General features: G+C 36.0%; 2 protein-coding genes across 3 annotated transcripts; both read right to left on the bottom strand.

The window, feature by feature from the left end:
- Nucleotides 1–1191: 1191 nt before the first annotated feature.
- LOC113781168 (PX domain-containing protein EREL1-like) lies at nucleotides 1192–10209 on the bottom strand. 2 transcript variants are annotated; one of them, XM_027327039.1, is made up of 10 exons: nucleotides 9905–10209; nucleotides 8837–8947; nucleotides 7088–7186; nucleotides 6033–6119; nucleotides 5519–5627; nucleotides 4626–5359; nucleotides 3509–3673; nucleotides 3182–3418; nucleotides 2565–2783; nucleotides 1192–1627 (listed from the first exon to the last, which is right to left on the bottom strand). In XM_027327039.1, the coding sequence occupies exons 1-10, from the start codon at nucleotides 9995–9997 to the stop codon at nucleotides 1373–1375; spliced, it is 2109 nt and encodes a 702-aa protein (XP_027182840.1). In that variant the 5' UTR covers nucleotides 9998–10209; the 3' UTR covers nucleotides 1192–1372. The 2 variants fall into 2 exon arrangements, with proteins under 2 accessions (XP_027182840.1, XP_027182841.1); XM_027327040.1 differs by lacking the exon at nucleotides 1192–1627 and having other exon boundaries at nucleotides 2571–2783; nucleotides 3162–3418.
- Nucleotides 10210–12364: 2155 nt separating this feature from the next.
- On the bottom strand, nucleotides 12365–13097 carry LOC113779293 (14 kDa proline-rich protein DC2.15-like). Its single transcript, XM_027324842.1, has one exon. The coding sequence runs from the start codon at nucleotides 12989–12991 to the stop codon at nucleotides 12602–12604; it is 390 nt and encodes a 129-aa protein (XP_027180643.1). The 5' UTR covers nucleotides 12992–13097; the 3' UTR covers nucleotides 12365–12601.
- Between the last annotated feature and the right edge of the window lie 3135 nt (nucleotides 13098–16232).

Genomic DNA, 16232 nt, shown 5'->3' with positions numbered 1-16232 from the left:
CTGAGAAGTTTCCAAGTTCATGTCTCGGCAAAGCATTCGAAGAGAGGTTGGTTTTTTATCCGTTTTTTGATCGAGGCACGATTTTTCGTGCTTGAGAATAATGCGTTGCTGGGTTAGAGTGTAGGTGGCTAGAGCCTTGGGAGAAAGACCGGGGAGGATACGGCGCGCACCGGAGGTTTTTGTGGTCTTGGCCAAACATGTACATCATACAATTCTCACCAAAGAAGCTTTTGCCGAAAGGGTAGCCCAGGAAATGGAAGGCGTCAGGGCGGACGCTGGGGAAGACATTGTGAGAGAGTTGGGGGGTGAGTAGATGTAGACGATGAATCTGCCGAAGAGGTAGTTTGTGGAGACAGCCACAGCACAGGGGAGGTCCTAGCTAAGAGAAGGCCACAGAATTTTGTAGTGTTTGTGACGAGGGGAATAGCATTTCCGATGAATGGGGAGGACTAGTGCTGGCCCCGGGAGGAAGCGTTTCTTTCTGAGGCAAGAAACTTGCGTTGTATAATATACCTATGATTAGGTGTGGGATGTATGGGGTGCATTGTGAGAGAATTGAGGGAAATATAAGATTCAGTAATGTAAATACTCATGTAGCTGTTTGGGGCAATGCAGGCGGGGTAAGAGAGATTGGCGGGGTGCTGTAACAGGAAAGATAGATAATATTAGGAGAGACCAGAAAAGATTAGAAGTATGACATAGGAACAGCTTCTCCTCTTACTGAATATCTTCATATTTGTTCATCTCCTTGTAATCAATCCCCTTGGGAAGAAAAGGGAAGAAAGAAAAATAAATCTCTTCCCTTGTACGAAGCCGATGAATTTCTTCTCTCCCCTTAATCTCCCAAGCAAAACAGAACTTGAATAGTTTTCCAACATAGGATCGATGTATTATAGCTTCTAACATTATAGAAGAATAGTTTTCCATTTCCAAGTAGCTGGAAGTATGAAGAATATAAGGATTTTATAAATAAATGAAAATTTCCAGTACAAATAATTAAAATTGGAGAAATTTGTGTACAAATACCAATTATGTCAGAGATATCCGGAAGGACTCCCCTGCTATCCTTAGAGTGTCCTTGTATGAAACCAACTTAGTTAGACCTTCTGAAGGACTCGTGCGCAATATGTATGCTGTAGAATTGCAAACTGTTACAGTGCAGAAACTCTAAACTGTGTGTACAACACCAACTTAATCCTTCTGAAGAAGACCAGTTCATCTTTTATTTCTGTAAAATTACAGGGTTAATTGTTACATCGGAGAACCACCCGAGAACAGCAAAATTCAATTACCCAAAAAAAAAAAAAGGTAATTCATGGTTGCTTAAAAGGTGTGGCATATATGACAAGATATACAATATATAACCGAATTCTCATCTATCTAAACCCTCATTTTTTACACAGTTGTTTGGACAAGCCTCAGAATCATTTCTGTCAGCTGACATTTTCATTCTCAGAGCACGAGCAACATAGTTTACCTGTTTTATTAATCTACCATTATCAACAAAAAATTTTACCAGCATCGTCCTCAAGTGTTCATTTATTCTTATCATCATGTCATCATCTGCACGTTTATTTTTATCAGCAGTCGGCACCAAGGCATCAACAGCCAGTGATAAGTGCTGCACCTGATAAAATTAAAAAAAAAAACAGTTAAGCACGTATATTGCGGAAAATGAGGCCACCAGTGAAGAATCTATAAAATAACACAGGACCAAGGTCACAAATCTTACTAATCAGGCTAATGTCACGCCCACTTACCACCGGACAAGATCCAATATACCAAGGCGAATATAACCCCAAAGGGAAGAGATTATGTCAATGGCACTAAGGCCCATCGATCAACTTAGAGGGTCTAAAGTCATAGATTAAGTGCCAGCAAATGAAAAGCATAAAATGGTGGAAACGTGGAGTCCAGGTTCAAATGAATATGGCCAAGCTCATCACGCAGTCCAGTTATAAAACAAAACTGTCACTTTTGTTCCTCTGATTTCAAATCAGCATAGCTGTAATATTTATACAGAGTCCACTGTGCGCAAAATAATTTCCTAAGCAGATTCTTATCTGATACGGCCAATGAGGGTCACATGTAAATACACTTACAAAACCAACCAGAATGTAAAGCACCTGTCAATCATGAAAGTTCAAGACAACATACTAGAAGTAGAGCAACTTCACCAGACAAAACATATGTTATATGTAACACTAGATGATCCCAAAAATATAATGTATACGAAGTGATGCACTTTGCTTCTCGCAGTTTACTAGGATAGCTAAATGGTAACAATGTCATAATGACTTAGCTATATGTTCCTCCCTATCTAAGCCTTTTATTCCGATCCTGGGTTAAAGAATATATGTTATTGTAAACAGAACAACTACAAATATATTCCATTCTAGCACATCGGAACTTTAAACAAGATATAAGTCAATTTCTGCAGTACATACCAGCAAAAAGGAAGTCAAACTGTCAACAGATGAATAGAGTCAGTTGTTACAAAAAGGAAGGAGGTTTATAAGTTAAATGTGGAAAGCAAACAGAAGAGGAAAAGGCTTCAATAGTACCTCAGCAAGAAGAACATTGATTTGATCATCAGACTTTGCAATGTCATCAAATGCAGGTGTTGGCAAAGGAAATTCCATGAGGTCATTCTTTTCATCTTCTTTCAAAATATCAACCTTGCACTCTTGGAGTTGATTGAAAAGAGTCTCACATTTCTCCAAAAAATTCTTCCATGCAGCATACATGGGCTCATTTTTATGTTTTTCTTCTTGCAAGAGCATCTGGAATGCCAAACAAACGTTTGGGTCTTCATATATTTGCATAAGTTTTCATGAGCCACGTTATATTGACGAATCAATCATATATCATAAAATAGCAGTCAAATAGTCTTAAAAGTTTTACTTAATTTTTGTTTCAGCTCATGGATCACCATGTAGGTCTAGGCAACAACTTAGATAGCATGCGTATAATATAAAAACGCATAAACAATGTGACCTGATCTATTGAGGACTTTATTAAACTGAAGCTATAAAGTCAGTTAAAGTATTTCTGCAACAAAAAATTAGACTATGACCCCCATGAACAATATCATTAGAAGGAAAAGAAACTAGAAATAACCAATTCCTTGTATAAGCAAGCAATAGCATGAAAACACATGCCTTTTCATCTTCAACAATACCTCAATCTCAGATTTTTCTTGAAGTGATTCCTTAAGCTGCTTTTTAATTTCTGCTTGGGTACTTCTGAGGGATTTAACCTCTTTAACAAGAACTTTGATGTCAGCTTTGGACTTCACTTCTACCTCTTGATGTTGCTTCGATAAATCCTCAAGTTGCTGTCTTTTCAGATCCAACTCCTGAAGTATATCTTTCTCATTACTGCTTGAGACTTTCACCTCTGTATCCATTTTTTGATTCTGGAAAGGTATGACAGACAGTGTAAGTTAAAATTATTGTTGATTGAGGTAAAATATATCTAACCAGCCAACACCTCCAAGATACAGAACCTGTTGAGAATTCAACTTTAATTCCATTTCCATTGATTTTCGTCTAAGTTCTTCCATGTCCCACTGCATTTGGGTTACTCTTTCTTTTTCAATCAAAATCGCCTGCTCAATGTTTTCTTTACTTTTTTGTTTAGTAGTCTCAAGCTCCACTTCCAAATCCTTGACCTGGCAATTACAATAATAGGTGGTCACCACATCAAATTTTGGTTGTAATACTAGACTAAAAAGCTTTTAGCCTATTGTGCCTCAAGTATGACAATATTCTTTTAACATGACCAGATGAAAATAAATAAAAGGAAAACCAAAAGCACCCTTGGAAAAGTAGTAAAGAACACTACAACTATAACTAAAAGCAGATAATATACAGTTTTACAAGACTAATTTTCATGAAACATTGTCCATTATGCAAATGCAGAAGCAACGGAGAGTAGTAAAGCATACATATTAATTTCTCAACACTTGCCTTGACATAGAGCCACTCTGATTACATCTATGGTACACTACTACATTTTCCAAATTCTAAGACATGGACCTTGTTGACCTCTTTCCAATCAGGACCAATTGATGGGATGAAAAACTTTTTAGATCCCCTAGTGCATGATTTTATTTGAAAGCACTTGGTTATTTAGCTACTGTGAACTGGCAAAGACTCCTTTTAACTAAGCAAACACAGTGTGCATATGATTCATCATGATTTACGTGTGTCCCTGGGAGCAGTTTTAAACCAACTAATATATTTCTCATACATTCCATACAGCATATCCTGAAACTCTGACAACTTTAAGATTAATAATGCATTTCAACAATAGGGATCAGACAGACAAACGGGTTAAGATACACAAAACAGATGCTCAATGGAAAGATAGCATGATCCAAAATGTCAAGAAATGAAGGGGACTACACCTCCAACCACTTCGGCGACTTAGATATAATCTGCCACTTGCATCAGGAAAGACCTTTTATATGCAGACTTAATTGTCGCAACTAAAAAGATGAAAATATGACTACACACAAGCACAGACACAGATACATAGAGCACACTTTCAAAAGCAAAGGTCCATCAATTTCAAAGTAATATGCATGGCCATAAGAACAAAGTTACAAGTCTTCAACATACCTTGGTTGTCAGATACTCCTTCACAGCTATTTCCTGATTTAACCTTGATATAAGATCCTCCATGTCAGTCTTTGCAGCAACCAATCTCCGATGCATCGTCATCAGTACCCTATTCATTTTCTGGCCTTGATCTTGAGGAAGAACTAAATGCACATCATCCGGGAGTTGCAAGTCTGAGTTTCCAAGAACTTCAGTTGTTCCTGAGACTGAAGCCCCTCCAGGAAGGTGAATAGACCCATTCCCTAATGAATCACTAAATGCTAAATTTGGAGGCTGACTGCCTTTCTTTGAATTAACTTCACTTCCAATACTGTCAGCTGAGGATTTTCGAGCGTGGAAACCATTTTCATTTCTGATATCATTAGCTACAGCATTTTGATTCACGTGCACCTTTTGTCTGGGGAAACCTTCAAGTTGCTCTAGAATAGCCTGTCCCATAAACAGGCCCTCATCAATGTTGGACATGCCATACTTCATAAACTTATCAATTGGACTTGACAAATCTTCATCTAATGACAGATCTTCTGTTCCAATTTCAGAGTTGTTATCCAGCCCGAGGCTTCCACTTCCAATTTCAGATGTCTCATATGCAGTGTCACTACCATAGTCAGACATTATTGATGAACTACCAGCTAATAGAGATAAGCTTGAATTAGGATGAACATGAGATGAAGAATTCGTGCTGCTACTTCCAGAAGGATTTACAGAAGAGTGCTGGTTTTCATCTTGGAATGCTGGAAAAAAGAAAACTCTAGTATAATTTAGAAGAAGTTCTAAACAAAAGTTAATATCTTAATCAACACATTTAGCGTCAATTGACGTAATGAAGTGCCTAGATTAAGTGGAATGCTGCTTCGAAGCAAAAATTCAGCTAAAGTAATAGCAACACATACAAGATCTAGCAGCAGCTTCCAGTTCTAGAAATGATGCCACCACAAAGCTTCTGGATATATCAATATCTGATAACAACTTTGTCATCCATTCTTCCAATGAACGCCGTCTCTACAACAAACATACATTTAATGATCTTAATTTTTCAGACAAAACACAACAGAATTTGGACTTTGAAATTAAGTTTTTGATGTCACGTGAATAAATAACTGAACTGTAATCACTCATTCCGAGTTCTATTGCTGATTATAATAACTAATGCCATCTTTAAATTCCCCCAAAAAAAAAAACTCAGGACGGTATTTAATTTGAGGACCATGGTTTCCAGAAAAAGCCAGCTGAAATTAATGCAAACTGCAACTTTGTACCAACTAAAATATCATTCCTATTGAGGTTTCATCATCTTAACTTTAACCTAACATGCAGGAAACTATTACGCTGGAAAACAACACAAAACATTAAAATGTCATAAGTCTTGTACTAGACAAGTAAAACAATTAGCAAATAGCTGGTTACCTCTTCCAAAAGAGCCCTTGTTTTCATTCGTAACAGTCCCTTTGATGGTGCTGATGGGAGAGTCTTTCTAGGAAAAGCAGTTTTAAGCTGTAAAAGAAAATCCATAACAAAATGAGCCCTCCTGGCATCAGTCTAAAACTCTAATAGGATCAACTTGTGTATCCACTGTCCCATTGAATGCTACAGCCAGGAATTTTATGCATTGTGCTCATCATATAAGTTAATGACTATTATCAAGCAGGAAGATAGAACCATAAATCATATACTCTCATATCCAAAATTGGTACTCAATGATCAATGCCTACTTTTCAATAAGCAATCAATGTGAAACCATGAGAGTACACTTTTCTCCTGCGATCGTATAAGAAATTAAGCAATGGCATCTTCCAATTTGGGTGTATGCTGGTTTTAAGACCTATTGATATCTAGACCTTAAGTTCAAACATCAAGCCAACAAAATTCACCAGAATCACCCACCAGCTGACATGTAAAACAAATTACATAAATAAGAAAAGTCATATAGATTTAGTGAACCAAACAAATTTTTTTCGAAGTTAATTACTTTCTACAAATACATAACTTTATGTCTTTCAGATATTGACATGAATCAACAGTGCCAAAATAAGTAGTTCGACGTCATCTCAAAGCTGAAATCTAAAATCATCCTGCTGTCAGTTTGGTTAACCGAAGTTCACAAATCTTTCTTCCCACTTCTCTTGACAGAACAACTTCATGATGGTAAACCTGCTTTCACATTCCTTCTTCTTGATCTTCTACTCTTTAATTTAATACTATTTTCTTTTTCTTTATTGTTAGAAATGATAAGTATCTGAAATCTGCTCCTAATATACATTTCAAGATTATAATGGAGTGAACAATAAATATTGCCTGTAATATGGGAGAGTTATTATATTATAAGATAAAAAAACTTGATGAAAGGACACCATGGTGGCTAGGATTGGTGCCATAACTTTTATTTCTAATTTCCTTTTTTCCACCTGATGCCCAGGAAAGATCTAACAAAATTGCAGAAACACGTTAAAGAGCAAACTTACAGCAGAGAGAAATTTCAAAAAATCATTAAATCTTCTTAATACATATCGTGTCGTTGTAACCCCTTCTGGAGATTGCACGCCAATCAGAACCCTGTAAAACTGCCCCTTAACAATGTTAGAACGAAAGGTAGAAAAGGAACAAAAAGTGCACGCTCACATAAAAGTCAAACCATGACCATTATAAATGAATAATCTGCTTCGAAATACTCAAGTTAAAGAGAAGATTACAGATACATTCAGACCAAGAAGAAAGATATAACACATGAGGCTGAGATTTGTTCCAGACAGATATCCCTTAAAATACAAATCAAGAAAAACTTATCAACCATAATATGCAAAAAGATCCAGAAATAATGAGACTCTTTATACAGCTACATGGAAGAATTTTTGCTTCGATAGAAGCCTAGAAATCACAGTGTAAGTAATAATATGCAAGACTTTGTTTTAAGAATCTTGGTGCAATAAGAGTGCAACAAAAGACTGTTAAAACAACAGAAGGAAAAAAAAAAAAAAGAAACATCAACAAATAATGCCATCTCCTAGTCGGTTTTCTTCACTGATCTCTGAACACCAGATATCGAGTTTATGACTACTTTAGTTGGATTGCTTATCTCATTTATCTTGCTTTTATAACAGCACACAGTAAGACAAAGTAGTCTGTTCGAAGTTAAATGAGGGCAAAGGATATGTATCATCAAACAAGCCTAAATCAGAAAGGGAATAGCAGCCCATATCTCCAAATCTTACTTAAGTGTTGAAAAAAAAAGTTGACCAGTAATATTTAGATTAACGAAAACTGAGTTAATTAAATCCATTCTTCTAGTCTAAACCAAAATATTACTCCCTCCATCCCGAGAAGTTTGTCACTTTTCAGGACTTGTGCTTTTTTTAAGAATAGTGTAGCTGAATGGATGAATTGTGCTTTGTTTACCGATTCTACCCTTGTTTGATACTGGCTTTTAGAATTTTCAGTGAAATCAGGCGATGAAAAGCAAACATGGGCGTACAGTAGTTTGTTACGTTTCCCAAATGCCTAGTGCATGCTTTTCACTCTCCAACCAAATAAACATAAGTGTCAACCACACATGCTTTTGCAACCGGTAATCATTTGAATGATAACTGCAAGGCCCACAATGATGACTTAAGGTGAAAATTGAATGCAAGGGCGGAGAGAGGAATGGTGGGAAAAATTGTTTGCCAAATTTAGTATGTGATATTAATTTTGGGACAAACCAAAAAGGAAGCATGATATTATCAATGGGATGGAGGAAGTAAGTACTTTAGCTATTAACAGATTGGAGTATAACCTAATGTTTTCCAAAAAAGATAATTACAACATATCAAAGTAAATAATACTCTACTGACCCCGTGCTAATAACCTAAAAATTCATCTAGTTTAGCATTATAAAAAAGTGTGTGACCATCCTTTTCTTGAGGTTACTGAAGTGGATTTATGCATAATAAAAATAGGGAGAGACAGACATCATCCAAAGATAAACATTTTAGAAGACTTCAAATTTAATAGCACAGACATCATCCAAAGATAAACATTTTAGAAGACTTCAAATTTAATAGCACATACAACTATTCATGTTATGCTAATGATAATACACGAACTTAGGAGAGCATTTTTAGTTATGGGACAACACAAAATGGAAGAAGAAGCTCTTTTGGAATGTTGAAAGTATCTTCAAGAAGATAACATGAAATGAAAATCAAACACTTGGCATAGATAAGCAGTTTGAATACCACTATGGGATCTGAATCTCTTGATTTTGGACGTACAACCCAGGAAGGAATGGTAACACAGTAACTCCAACCCGTGTGAGGATCATGAGGCCAAACAGTTTCACGCCCAGCCTGCAGGGAATACAATGAAGATGCAAGGAGAAGATTATAAGATGCCAACTCAAGAGTAAATAGAATAACGGAATTAGAAGATACAAATGAACTCAATCAAACAAATATGATCCTGTAAACAAAAATCATAACAAAAAGGTCCGTCATCAAGAGCAAGAATAGCAAGCAGAGCAAGAGAGTGGTACAATAGCAGTAAATGATCAGATCAAAGATAAAATTTTTGTTTCCCATTTCAAGAATATTTTACCACATCACACAACAACGGGGGAAACTTTTAATTGGAAACATTTTAAGTATTTATGGTAAGATTCCTAAAGAAGCTCAATCAAGTCATGGAAAATACTCACATATATATACAAGTTAGCTTATAAGGTTTTTATAATGTAAATTGGCACAAAATCTGCAAAACAAAACGACAAGGGCATGGTAAAAATGCAGCCCTTACAATTGAGAAGATTCAGCCCTCACAGCTACTGGACTCTTTGAAACAGCAGGATTAGATGTAGTAGAACCTCACATGAACAAATGCAAAAGCCCCGTAGCTAAACATAACAACTAGCTTAAAAAGTCCTCCTTTTTCTTTTTTTTTCCCCCCTTTATACGTCCCTAGAGTAACAGAATCTAAAAATAACAAAATTCAATCAGGATCATAGTCAGCCAATAGCAGAACATACCTTCTGCTAACTACAGAATCCCCAGAAATATTAGGGCTTTAAGCTGATCTTCAGCTCTAATATTGAATTGGATAAGCTAAATTATCTAAAAAATGATTAAGAAAGCAGATAATGAACTGTTGTAGATCAATTGACATGCAAGTTGAAAACCCAATAAATAGACGGAGAAATCGAGACGCGATCAAACGGTACAACTGAGAATTTGGGTAAAGATTGAGGATCAAAATTGAAATTGAGAATCAGAAAAGGTGGAAATTGGGAATTAAAAAGGATAAAGAGATACCCATTTTTTAGGGGGAGGGCTCCAATCCATTCCCAAAGGAAGAGGAGAAGTGCCATCGTGCCGATGCTTCGGCGGACTCTTCCGCTGCTGCATCCTCCTCCCCTCTTTTAACTTCTACCTACTACTGCTACTACTCACTCCTTCCGTCCTTCCTTTACTTCCGATTCTAATACGCTTCTACTACTACTATTTCAATTCGATTCTCTCTCTACAGAATTGTACAAATTTTGTAATTATACCGGTGGGGGATGGGAAGATCGAAGAAGAAGAAGACGAAAAGGGACAAGACTTGGGGGAAGAGTGACATGCGGTCTTCCTCTTCGGTGGTTTGATGCGGAATTTTTTTCTTTTAATAATTATGTTTTTTTTTTAATTTAATTTTTACTAACTCGATCGAAATAGGTGTCCATCACAACATTTTCGCACGGATCATATGCCAAGATACATTTTCGCGTGAAAATTGCAGTAAAGGTTTTAACAGTTTTACCATGGCACCTAATTCCACAATGGACAAGATTAAATGATTAACCACCGCCTTGCACTTTTCATTATGGACAAAAAAAAAAGTGTTGATAATATAAATAAATAAAATTTAACAAATAATACACTATTCAAGTCTTTTGACAACTAAATTTTAACAAATAATGCACCTCCCCGTTATTATTAAGTGGGAAAAGAAAGGTGGGACGGGCACGAATAAATCGTTCGTGGTACATCTCGATGCCTAATCTTTTTTTCTTTTTTTTTTTTATCGCAACAATAGAATTCTTATAATCTAATCTAGCCTAATTTAAAAAAAAAAGGAGAAATGGAACTCGATGTGAGTACAGACTCCATCGAAAAAGTCCAGCTAAAGCCACCACATATTATAACAAATTTTGACATATTATAAACCCTTGACCTTCCACACCACCAAGTTAGTGATGACCAACGGGCCAAAGGCCCAGTGGCCGATCCCTAATCGGCAGTGTCTTTTTTTTTTTTTTTTGTCAACACAGTGGGTATCTGGGTCCGTGGACTGGGTACCGTACAGCACAACTAACCTGCTTCTCTTTTCCTTTGTTACCATCTTTGGCATTTTCCTTAGCTACAGATACAAACCTGAAGCTGTGCCATGTTTGTGGAAAAGGACTCTTGTGCAGTTGAGGTTCATGCCATTCGATTCGATTGGTATACTTTTTATATTACTTGATGTACAATTATATTGCATTATTGTACTCTTTGTAAAAGTCGTATACAAGAATCATCAAATTCGTGACATATATACAATGCAACATTTTCATGTATTTGTATGCCAAAAATTTGAAAACGTATAGTACCGCAAAATTTGATGTATTTGAATGGTAAACAATTTACCATTCAAATACATCATAGCAGTGACTCGTGACTAGTGGTGAGGCGCCATAGCTTTAACCCGCAAGGCACCGTAGCAGTGACTCGTTACTAATTACTTACTCCTTGAGAAGCTAATTTGGTAGAGTCATGAGCTTATATAGACAAAAGAAAAAGCAACAAACGAGAAATTTATAACAGTTGTATTTATCTAATTTAACTGTCTTCTTTTACATGCATATTTGCGCAAGTTTATACACATTCGAGCGGAGAAGGTAAGTAGTTAGTGCCAATGGAGATAAAAAGGCCAAGTGTGGTGTGCAGGTTGTGGTATAACACATTGAGCTAAGTTTGGAATATTGGAAAGGTACTTTCATTTCATGGGAATAAAGCTATGAAAGCAAAGTTTGGGTGGGGACTAGCTGTTTCTCCAAAGTAATTAAGGAATATATGCATGCATGTGATCATGAATGTGTACATAACTTCGTTAATTATTTGGCAAAAGTATAGTACATTGCTAGAAAAAACTTGGAGCAATTCTGTCTTTTTTTTTTTTTTTTTGCTTTTCTTTTATTTTTTGGAATCCATGTGTGAGGTGAATTTTTTGTGAAAGAGCCACTAGCTACAGCATACTCATGTTATGGTTAACACCTTATGTAAACATGGCATTATAGTGAAAGTTGCATCATGTATAGACAACTTTGTCTGATGACAGAGCAATGCATTTAGCTTCCTTCTGTCCAGTTTCAAGTTCAGAACTTCTTGCTTTGTTGTAGTTCATATTACTCAGAGATTTCACCGCTCATGCTTGCATCTTTATGGATTTTTTTTCTATGTTGTGTAGTATACATTGCGCGTGGTGATCTTCTAGAAATATTGGGACTTGGCCTGCTCGAACATTCCAGCATTTCAGTTTGTCTTGTTTCTAGTTTCTTGAAGTTCTAACTTAGCAACCAACTTAAGATGGTAAATTCTAGGGTGATTCTTTTTTCACCTCCTACGCTCTTGATGCCTGTCTAACGAAGGTCATCAGATGAAGGGCCAAAGGTTTAAACAAATCGTCTTCCTTACAGGACGAGCTTAACAGGATGACTTTTGGGAAGGCTGCAGTAAGCATTTTGCTTGAGATTTAATGAAGACATTCCAACTTCAGTTCAGAATTCAGAAACTGCAGAACAATAACGGAGGGAATTACAGAATACATGCATATTTGCCCGTTTATCAGGACAAGCTTATACACCAAATCAAACAGAAATGAACCAAATTAAGGAAAAAAAAACAGCAAAAAAAAGCAAGCCAACAGTAGTTGTTGACTCATCAAACCAACACAGCAAGCAATTAGACGTGTGAACATGAACCATCCATCTATCTGCACTGAAACCCTGGAGGAATGGTTCTGCCACAGGCACTGACCAGCGCACTAAGCGCAACAGGCACGGTCAAGTTGATCCCAAGCACATTGGCCTTTATGACAGTGCAAAGGCAAACTGCAGCTTCCAAGTCAGCCAGGCCTTCAAGCACCGAACAACACTTGCTGTATGGTGGAGTTCCAACAACGACGTTGACCAATCCAAGTACGTCAGCGCAAGCACCGAGCTTCAGGGTATCTCTCGGGCAGAAGGGATTCGCTGGAGGTGCCTTGGGAGTAGGCTTTGGTTTAGGCTTAGGCTCACAAGGACCGCAAGCACTGCTAAATGTTGCTAGAAAAAGAAGGGAGAAGATTAGAACGGTTGCTGAAAGCTTCTGGGCAGCCATGCCTATTGCCTAGCTAAACAAGCTTTAGGTATGGTGCCCTATTGGAAGGAATGATACTCTTTATAAAGGGAAGCAGGAAGCTGTGAGGTAGGCAACGAGCAGTTTGATTGAGTGGAAGAGAGTGCTGCAGACAGATGATATTATTTGTAACAGTTGGAAATTTTTGTATGTTTCTGCAAAAGTTGCTTGCTTATTAATTTCTTGGGAATAATTCACATTAACCAGGAAAGGAAGGATTGGAAAACCATGGTCCCAGCCTTTTAACGTTAGGACAAACACCGTGTACATTGTGCACATGAAATGATCCCAAACTCGAGTGTTGTGGCTAAAATGCCATTACAATCTGATGTTATCCAGATTCTTGCTCAAAGCCCTCCTGCATTGGGTGTCTGAAATCCTTGGGACAGCTCCAAGGATATCACAATCCTTCGCTCCTGGAAGTTGTCATTTTCTATATGTAATAGCTGAATTAAAATCCATCAATATATTCAGGCCTTCCTGGAAATCTTGGATGCCAATTTAAGATTGTAGCCAGTAAATTACATAGTCAGTCAAATTGATGCATTTGTTCGAGGAAATGAGGAGTGGGGGAAGGGGAGGTCAGCTTGTGAGCTGTGTACCATGCAAATTGCAAAGCAATTCCAGAAGAGATGGGAGCCCTTTTTAATGTTTTCTTGTCCTGTACTTTGTCCTGGTCTTGGTCTGAGATTTTCAATAATTGAAGGAACAGCAACAGGTCCATTATTTTTAGAATTGATTTACTTCCCAGCAGTACTCAATCTATCATATCACCGCAACCGGGCACGCAGATCCTGGAAACTGCTTGATTTGTTTATCCTCTTCGAAAATAGAGAATTGTTCTGTCGATATCACTCTTAGCTCTCTGGATCATCCCTCAACTTGCACGTTGTGATTTGCAGCTGCTCGTTAAACCCCTCCGGATTATGTAACTTTTAATTCATATTCATTTACTGGGCAATTTCTATACGTATAGTTTTGAGGAACCGTTTACGAATTTTGGCAAATCATATGGTCAAACAATCATCCTTCTTATAAGAATCTTAACGCTTGACTGGCTTGTTAGGTGAAAAAAAATAAGGTACAATGGGCCACATGGCACGGAAAGGAAATCGAAATCCTAGTCGAAAACATGTGTAAAACTAGGGGGAAAAGCCCACGCGTTAGTGCCTATAATTAAAGATGGTTAATAATTATTATTTGACATTTTTTAGTATAAGAATTGAAGTATGACAATTTTATTATATGATATTAAATTTAAAAAAATCATAAGTTACATATTGAGTCAAAAAATATAATATGCAATAAAACAAAATTATAAGATACGATCAACTACTTTGCATCTAACCTAGAATAATAAAAGACCTATTTATATCTGCTCATGCATTTTAGAGATATTAAAAATTGTTATTTAGTTTGAATTTGATCTTGATATGAGGGCAATCCACCACATTATCTTGTCATATGAGTGAGATTTGAACAATTAGCATACTTGAAGAAATCATTGCTAGTGGAATTTCGGTTCTTGCAAGCCAAATTCTTGAATTTATATTGATTCCAATGACATATATCATCACGAGGCCTTCACATTGAGCAAGCAATTAATTATAATTTATTGTATGATTTAGAACATATAGCAAAGCATCTCCTTCTCGATAGGGGTTATAATCATGAAATATCAGTTTTGTATTAGTTGCAAAGATATACAACAACTAACATGCTAATTTAAAGGAATAATTACCTCAAAAAAGTACTAAAGCATCCTAATCCACTCAATTCAAGAAAACAATTAAAAGTAATGAGGTACATACTTTAGATTATTAGCCAAATAGTTTTAAGTAGATAGATAAACATATTGGCAAATCAGATGAAGTGAAAAATTGTCTAAATGAAATAGTCAATAAAGTAGCAAACGATTTGAAATTATCCTAACTAATAGTTAAAACAACAAAAGAAGTAGATGCAATCTATAAATGAGAAAATTTATGATGATAAACTTATTTTAAACCATAAATAACAATTAACAAATGTGGTCTCTTACGTATCAAGCTTGTCTAACATGGACAATTGAATTAAAACACTAAAAATTTATTGCACATACAACTTGCAATATTACAGATTTTTTACAACCAAAAAGTAGATTGGTTAAAAAAAACATACCTATTGAAAAAGGTGTTGCAAAATGGAGAAGAGGAGTAGCTAATGTAGCAACATCCGAATTCAATATACTGTATGATTGTGTTGGAACAAAACCTATAAGTAAATGAACTGAATTTGAATAGATGGGGGTTACTATGGTAACGGTCGAGAAACCAGACTTCTCTACTAATTGACATTAATTGTGTCTTAACATCTATATATCATAACTTTGCAAATAACTGATGAGAAAGGCTTTAAGAAATTAAAAGACTTAGATGTTAATACAATTAAATGATTAGAAGGGCTTTCATGTAATTTCACTAAAACACAAGCTGAATTCAGTTGTACCCAATGTTTAATCGGATATCAAACACTGTCACATATCAAACTTACCCCTGGCTTTAAATGTTTAAAAGGACATCCAAGTAATTACAACAAAACTAAATTAGTTATAATGACTCATATTCAATACTCTAATTGCACTCCAAACACTCTCACATTTCCAAAAAAACTCCACCCTTGCGGTTGAAATTCAAGTTCTAACTCATTCTTATATAGTATAAGGATAAGGATATGCGAAGAACGACGAAGCATCATTTATGCTGGAAAAAGGCAGATCAAAATCTCAATAGAGATCGTATATTTGAGTAGTCTCACCGTCAGCTTGAGAATGTGAAAGCGTTGAGCAAAAATTTTAGGAAAAATCATTTAAAACGTTTCTCACATTTATAAAATAATTTTTTGTCTCTCACTTTTAAATGTGTAATTTTACCTCATTTACAAACTCACATTAATCAAATTTGATCTCTATCTAAATTTTTTGAATAAATTTTTTTTTTATCGAAATCCACCGCACGCTTTGCATGTGATCATTTTTTAGGGACAAAATTAGCAAATTACATTTCACATAATTCGATCTATAATCCCTCACATTTTATAAAATAAATTTTTTCGTACGAATAGCATGTAATATATATCTGTTTGAATTTACCTACAACTGCGATTCACTTGTTTTTGATGAAATTAAATAGAGATATATTACGTGTTATTCCTACTATTCAGATAAAATGAAATAGACATATAC

The sequence above is a fragment of the Coffea eugenioides genome, chromosome 8, assembly GCF_003713205.1.
Source record: "Coffea eugenioides isolate CCC68of chromosome 8, Ceug_1.0, whole genome shotgun sequence".
NCBI lineage: Eukaryota > Viridiplantae > Streptophyta > Magnoliopsida > Gentianales > Rubiaceae > Coffea > Coffea eugenioides.
This window is presented reverse-complemented; position numbering and strand designations above follow the sequence as displayed.

Coding starts and splice junctions, on each gene's coding strand:
- LOC113781168 (XM_027327039.1), bottom strand. CDS start 9,997: ATGCAGCAGCGGAAGAGTCCGCCGAAGCATCGGCACGATGGCACTTCT. Junction 6,120..7,087: donor TTTTGAAATTTCTCTCTGCT/GTAAGTTTGCTC, acceptor TTTCTTTTACAG/CTTAAAACTGCTTTTCCTAG. Junction 3,674..4,625: donor AGGAGTATCTGACAACCAAG/GTATGTTGAAGA, acceptor TGTAATTGCCAG/GTCAAGGATTTGGAAGTGGA.
- LOC113779293 (XM_027324842.1), bottom strand. CDS start 12,991: ATGGCTGCCCAGAAGCTTTCAGCAACCGTTCTAATCTTCTCCCTTCTT.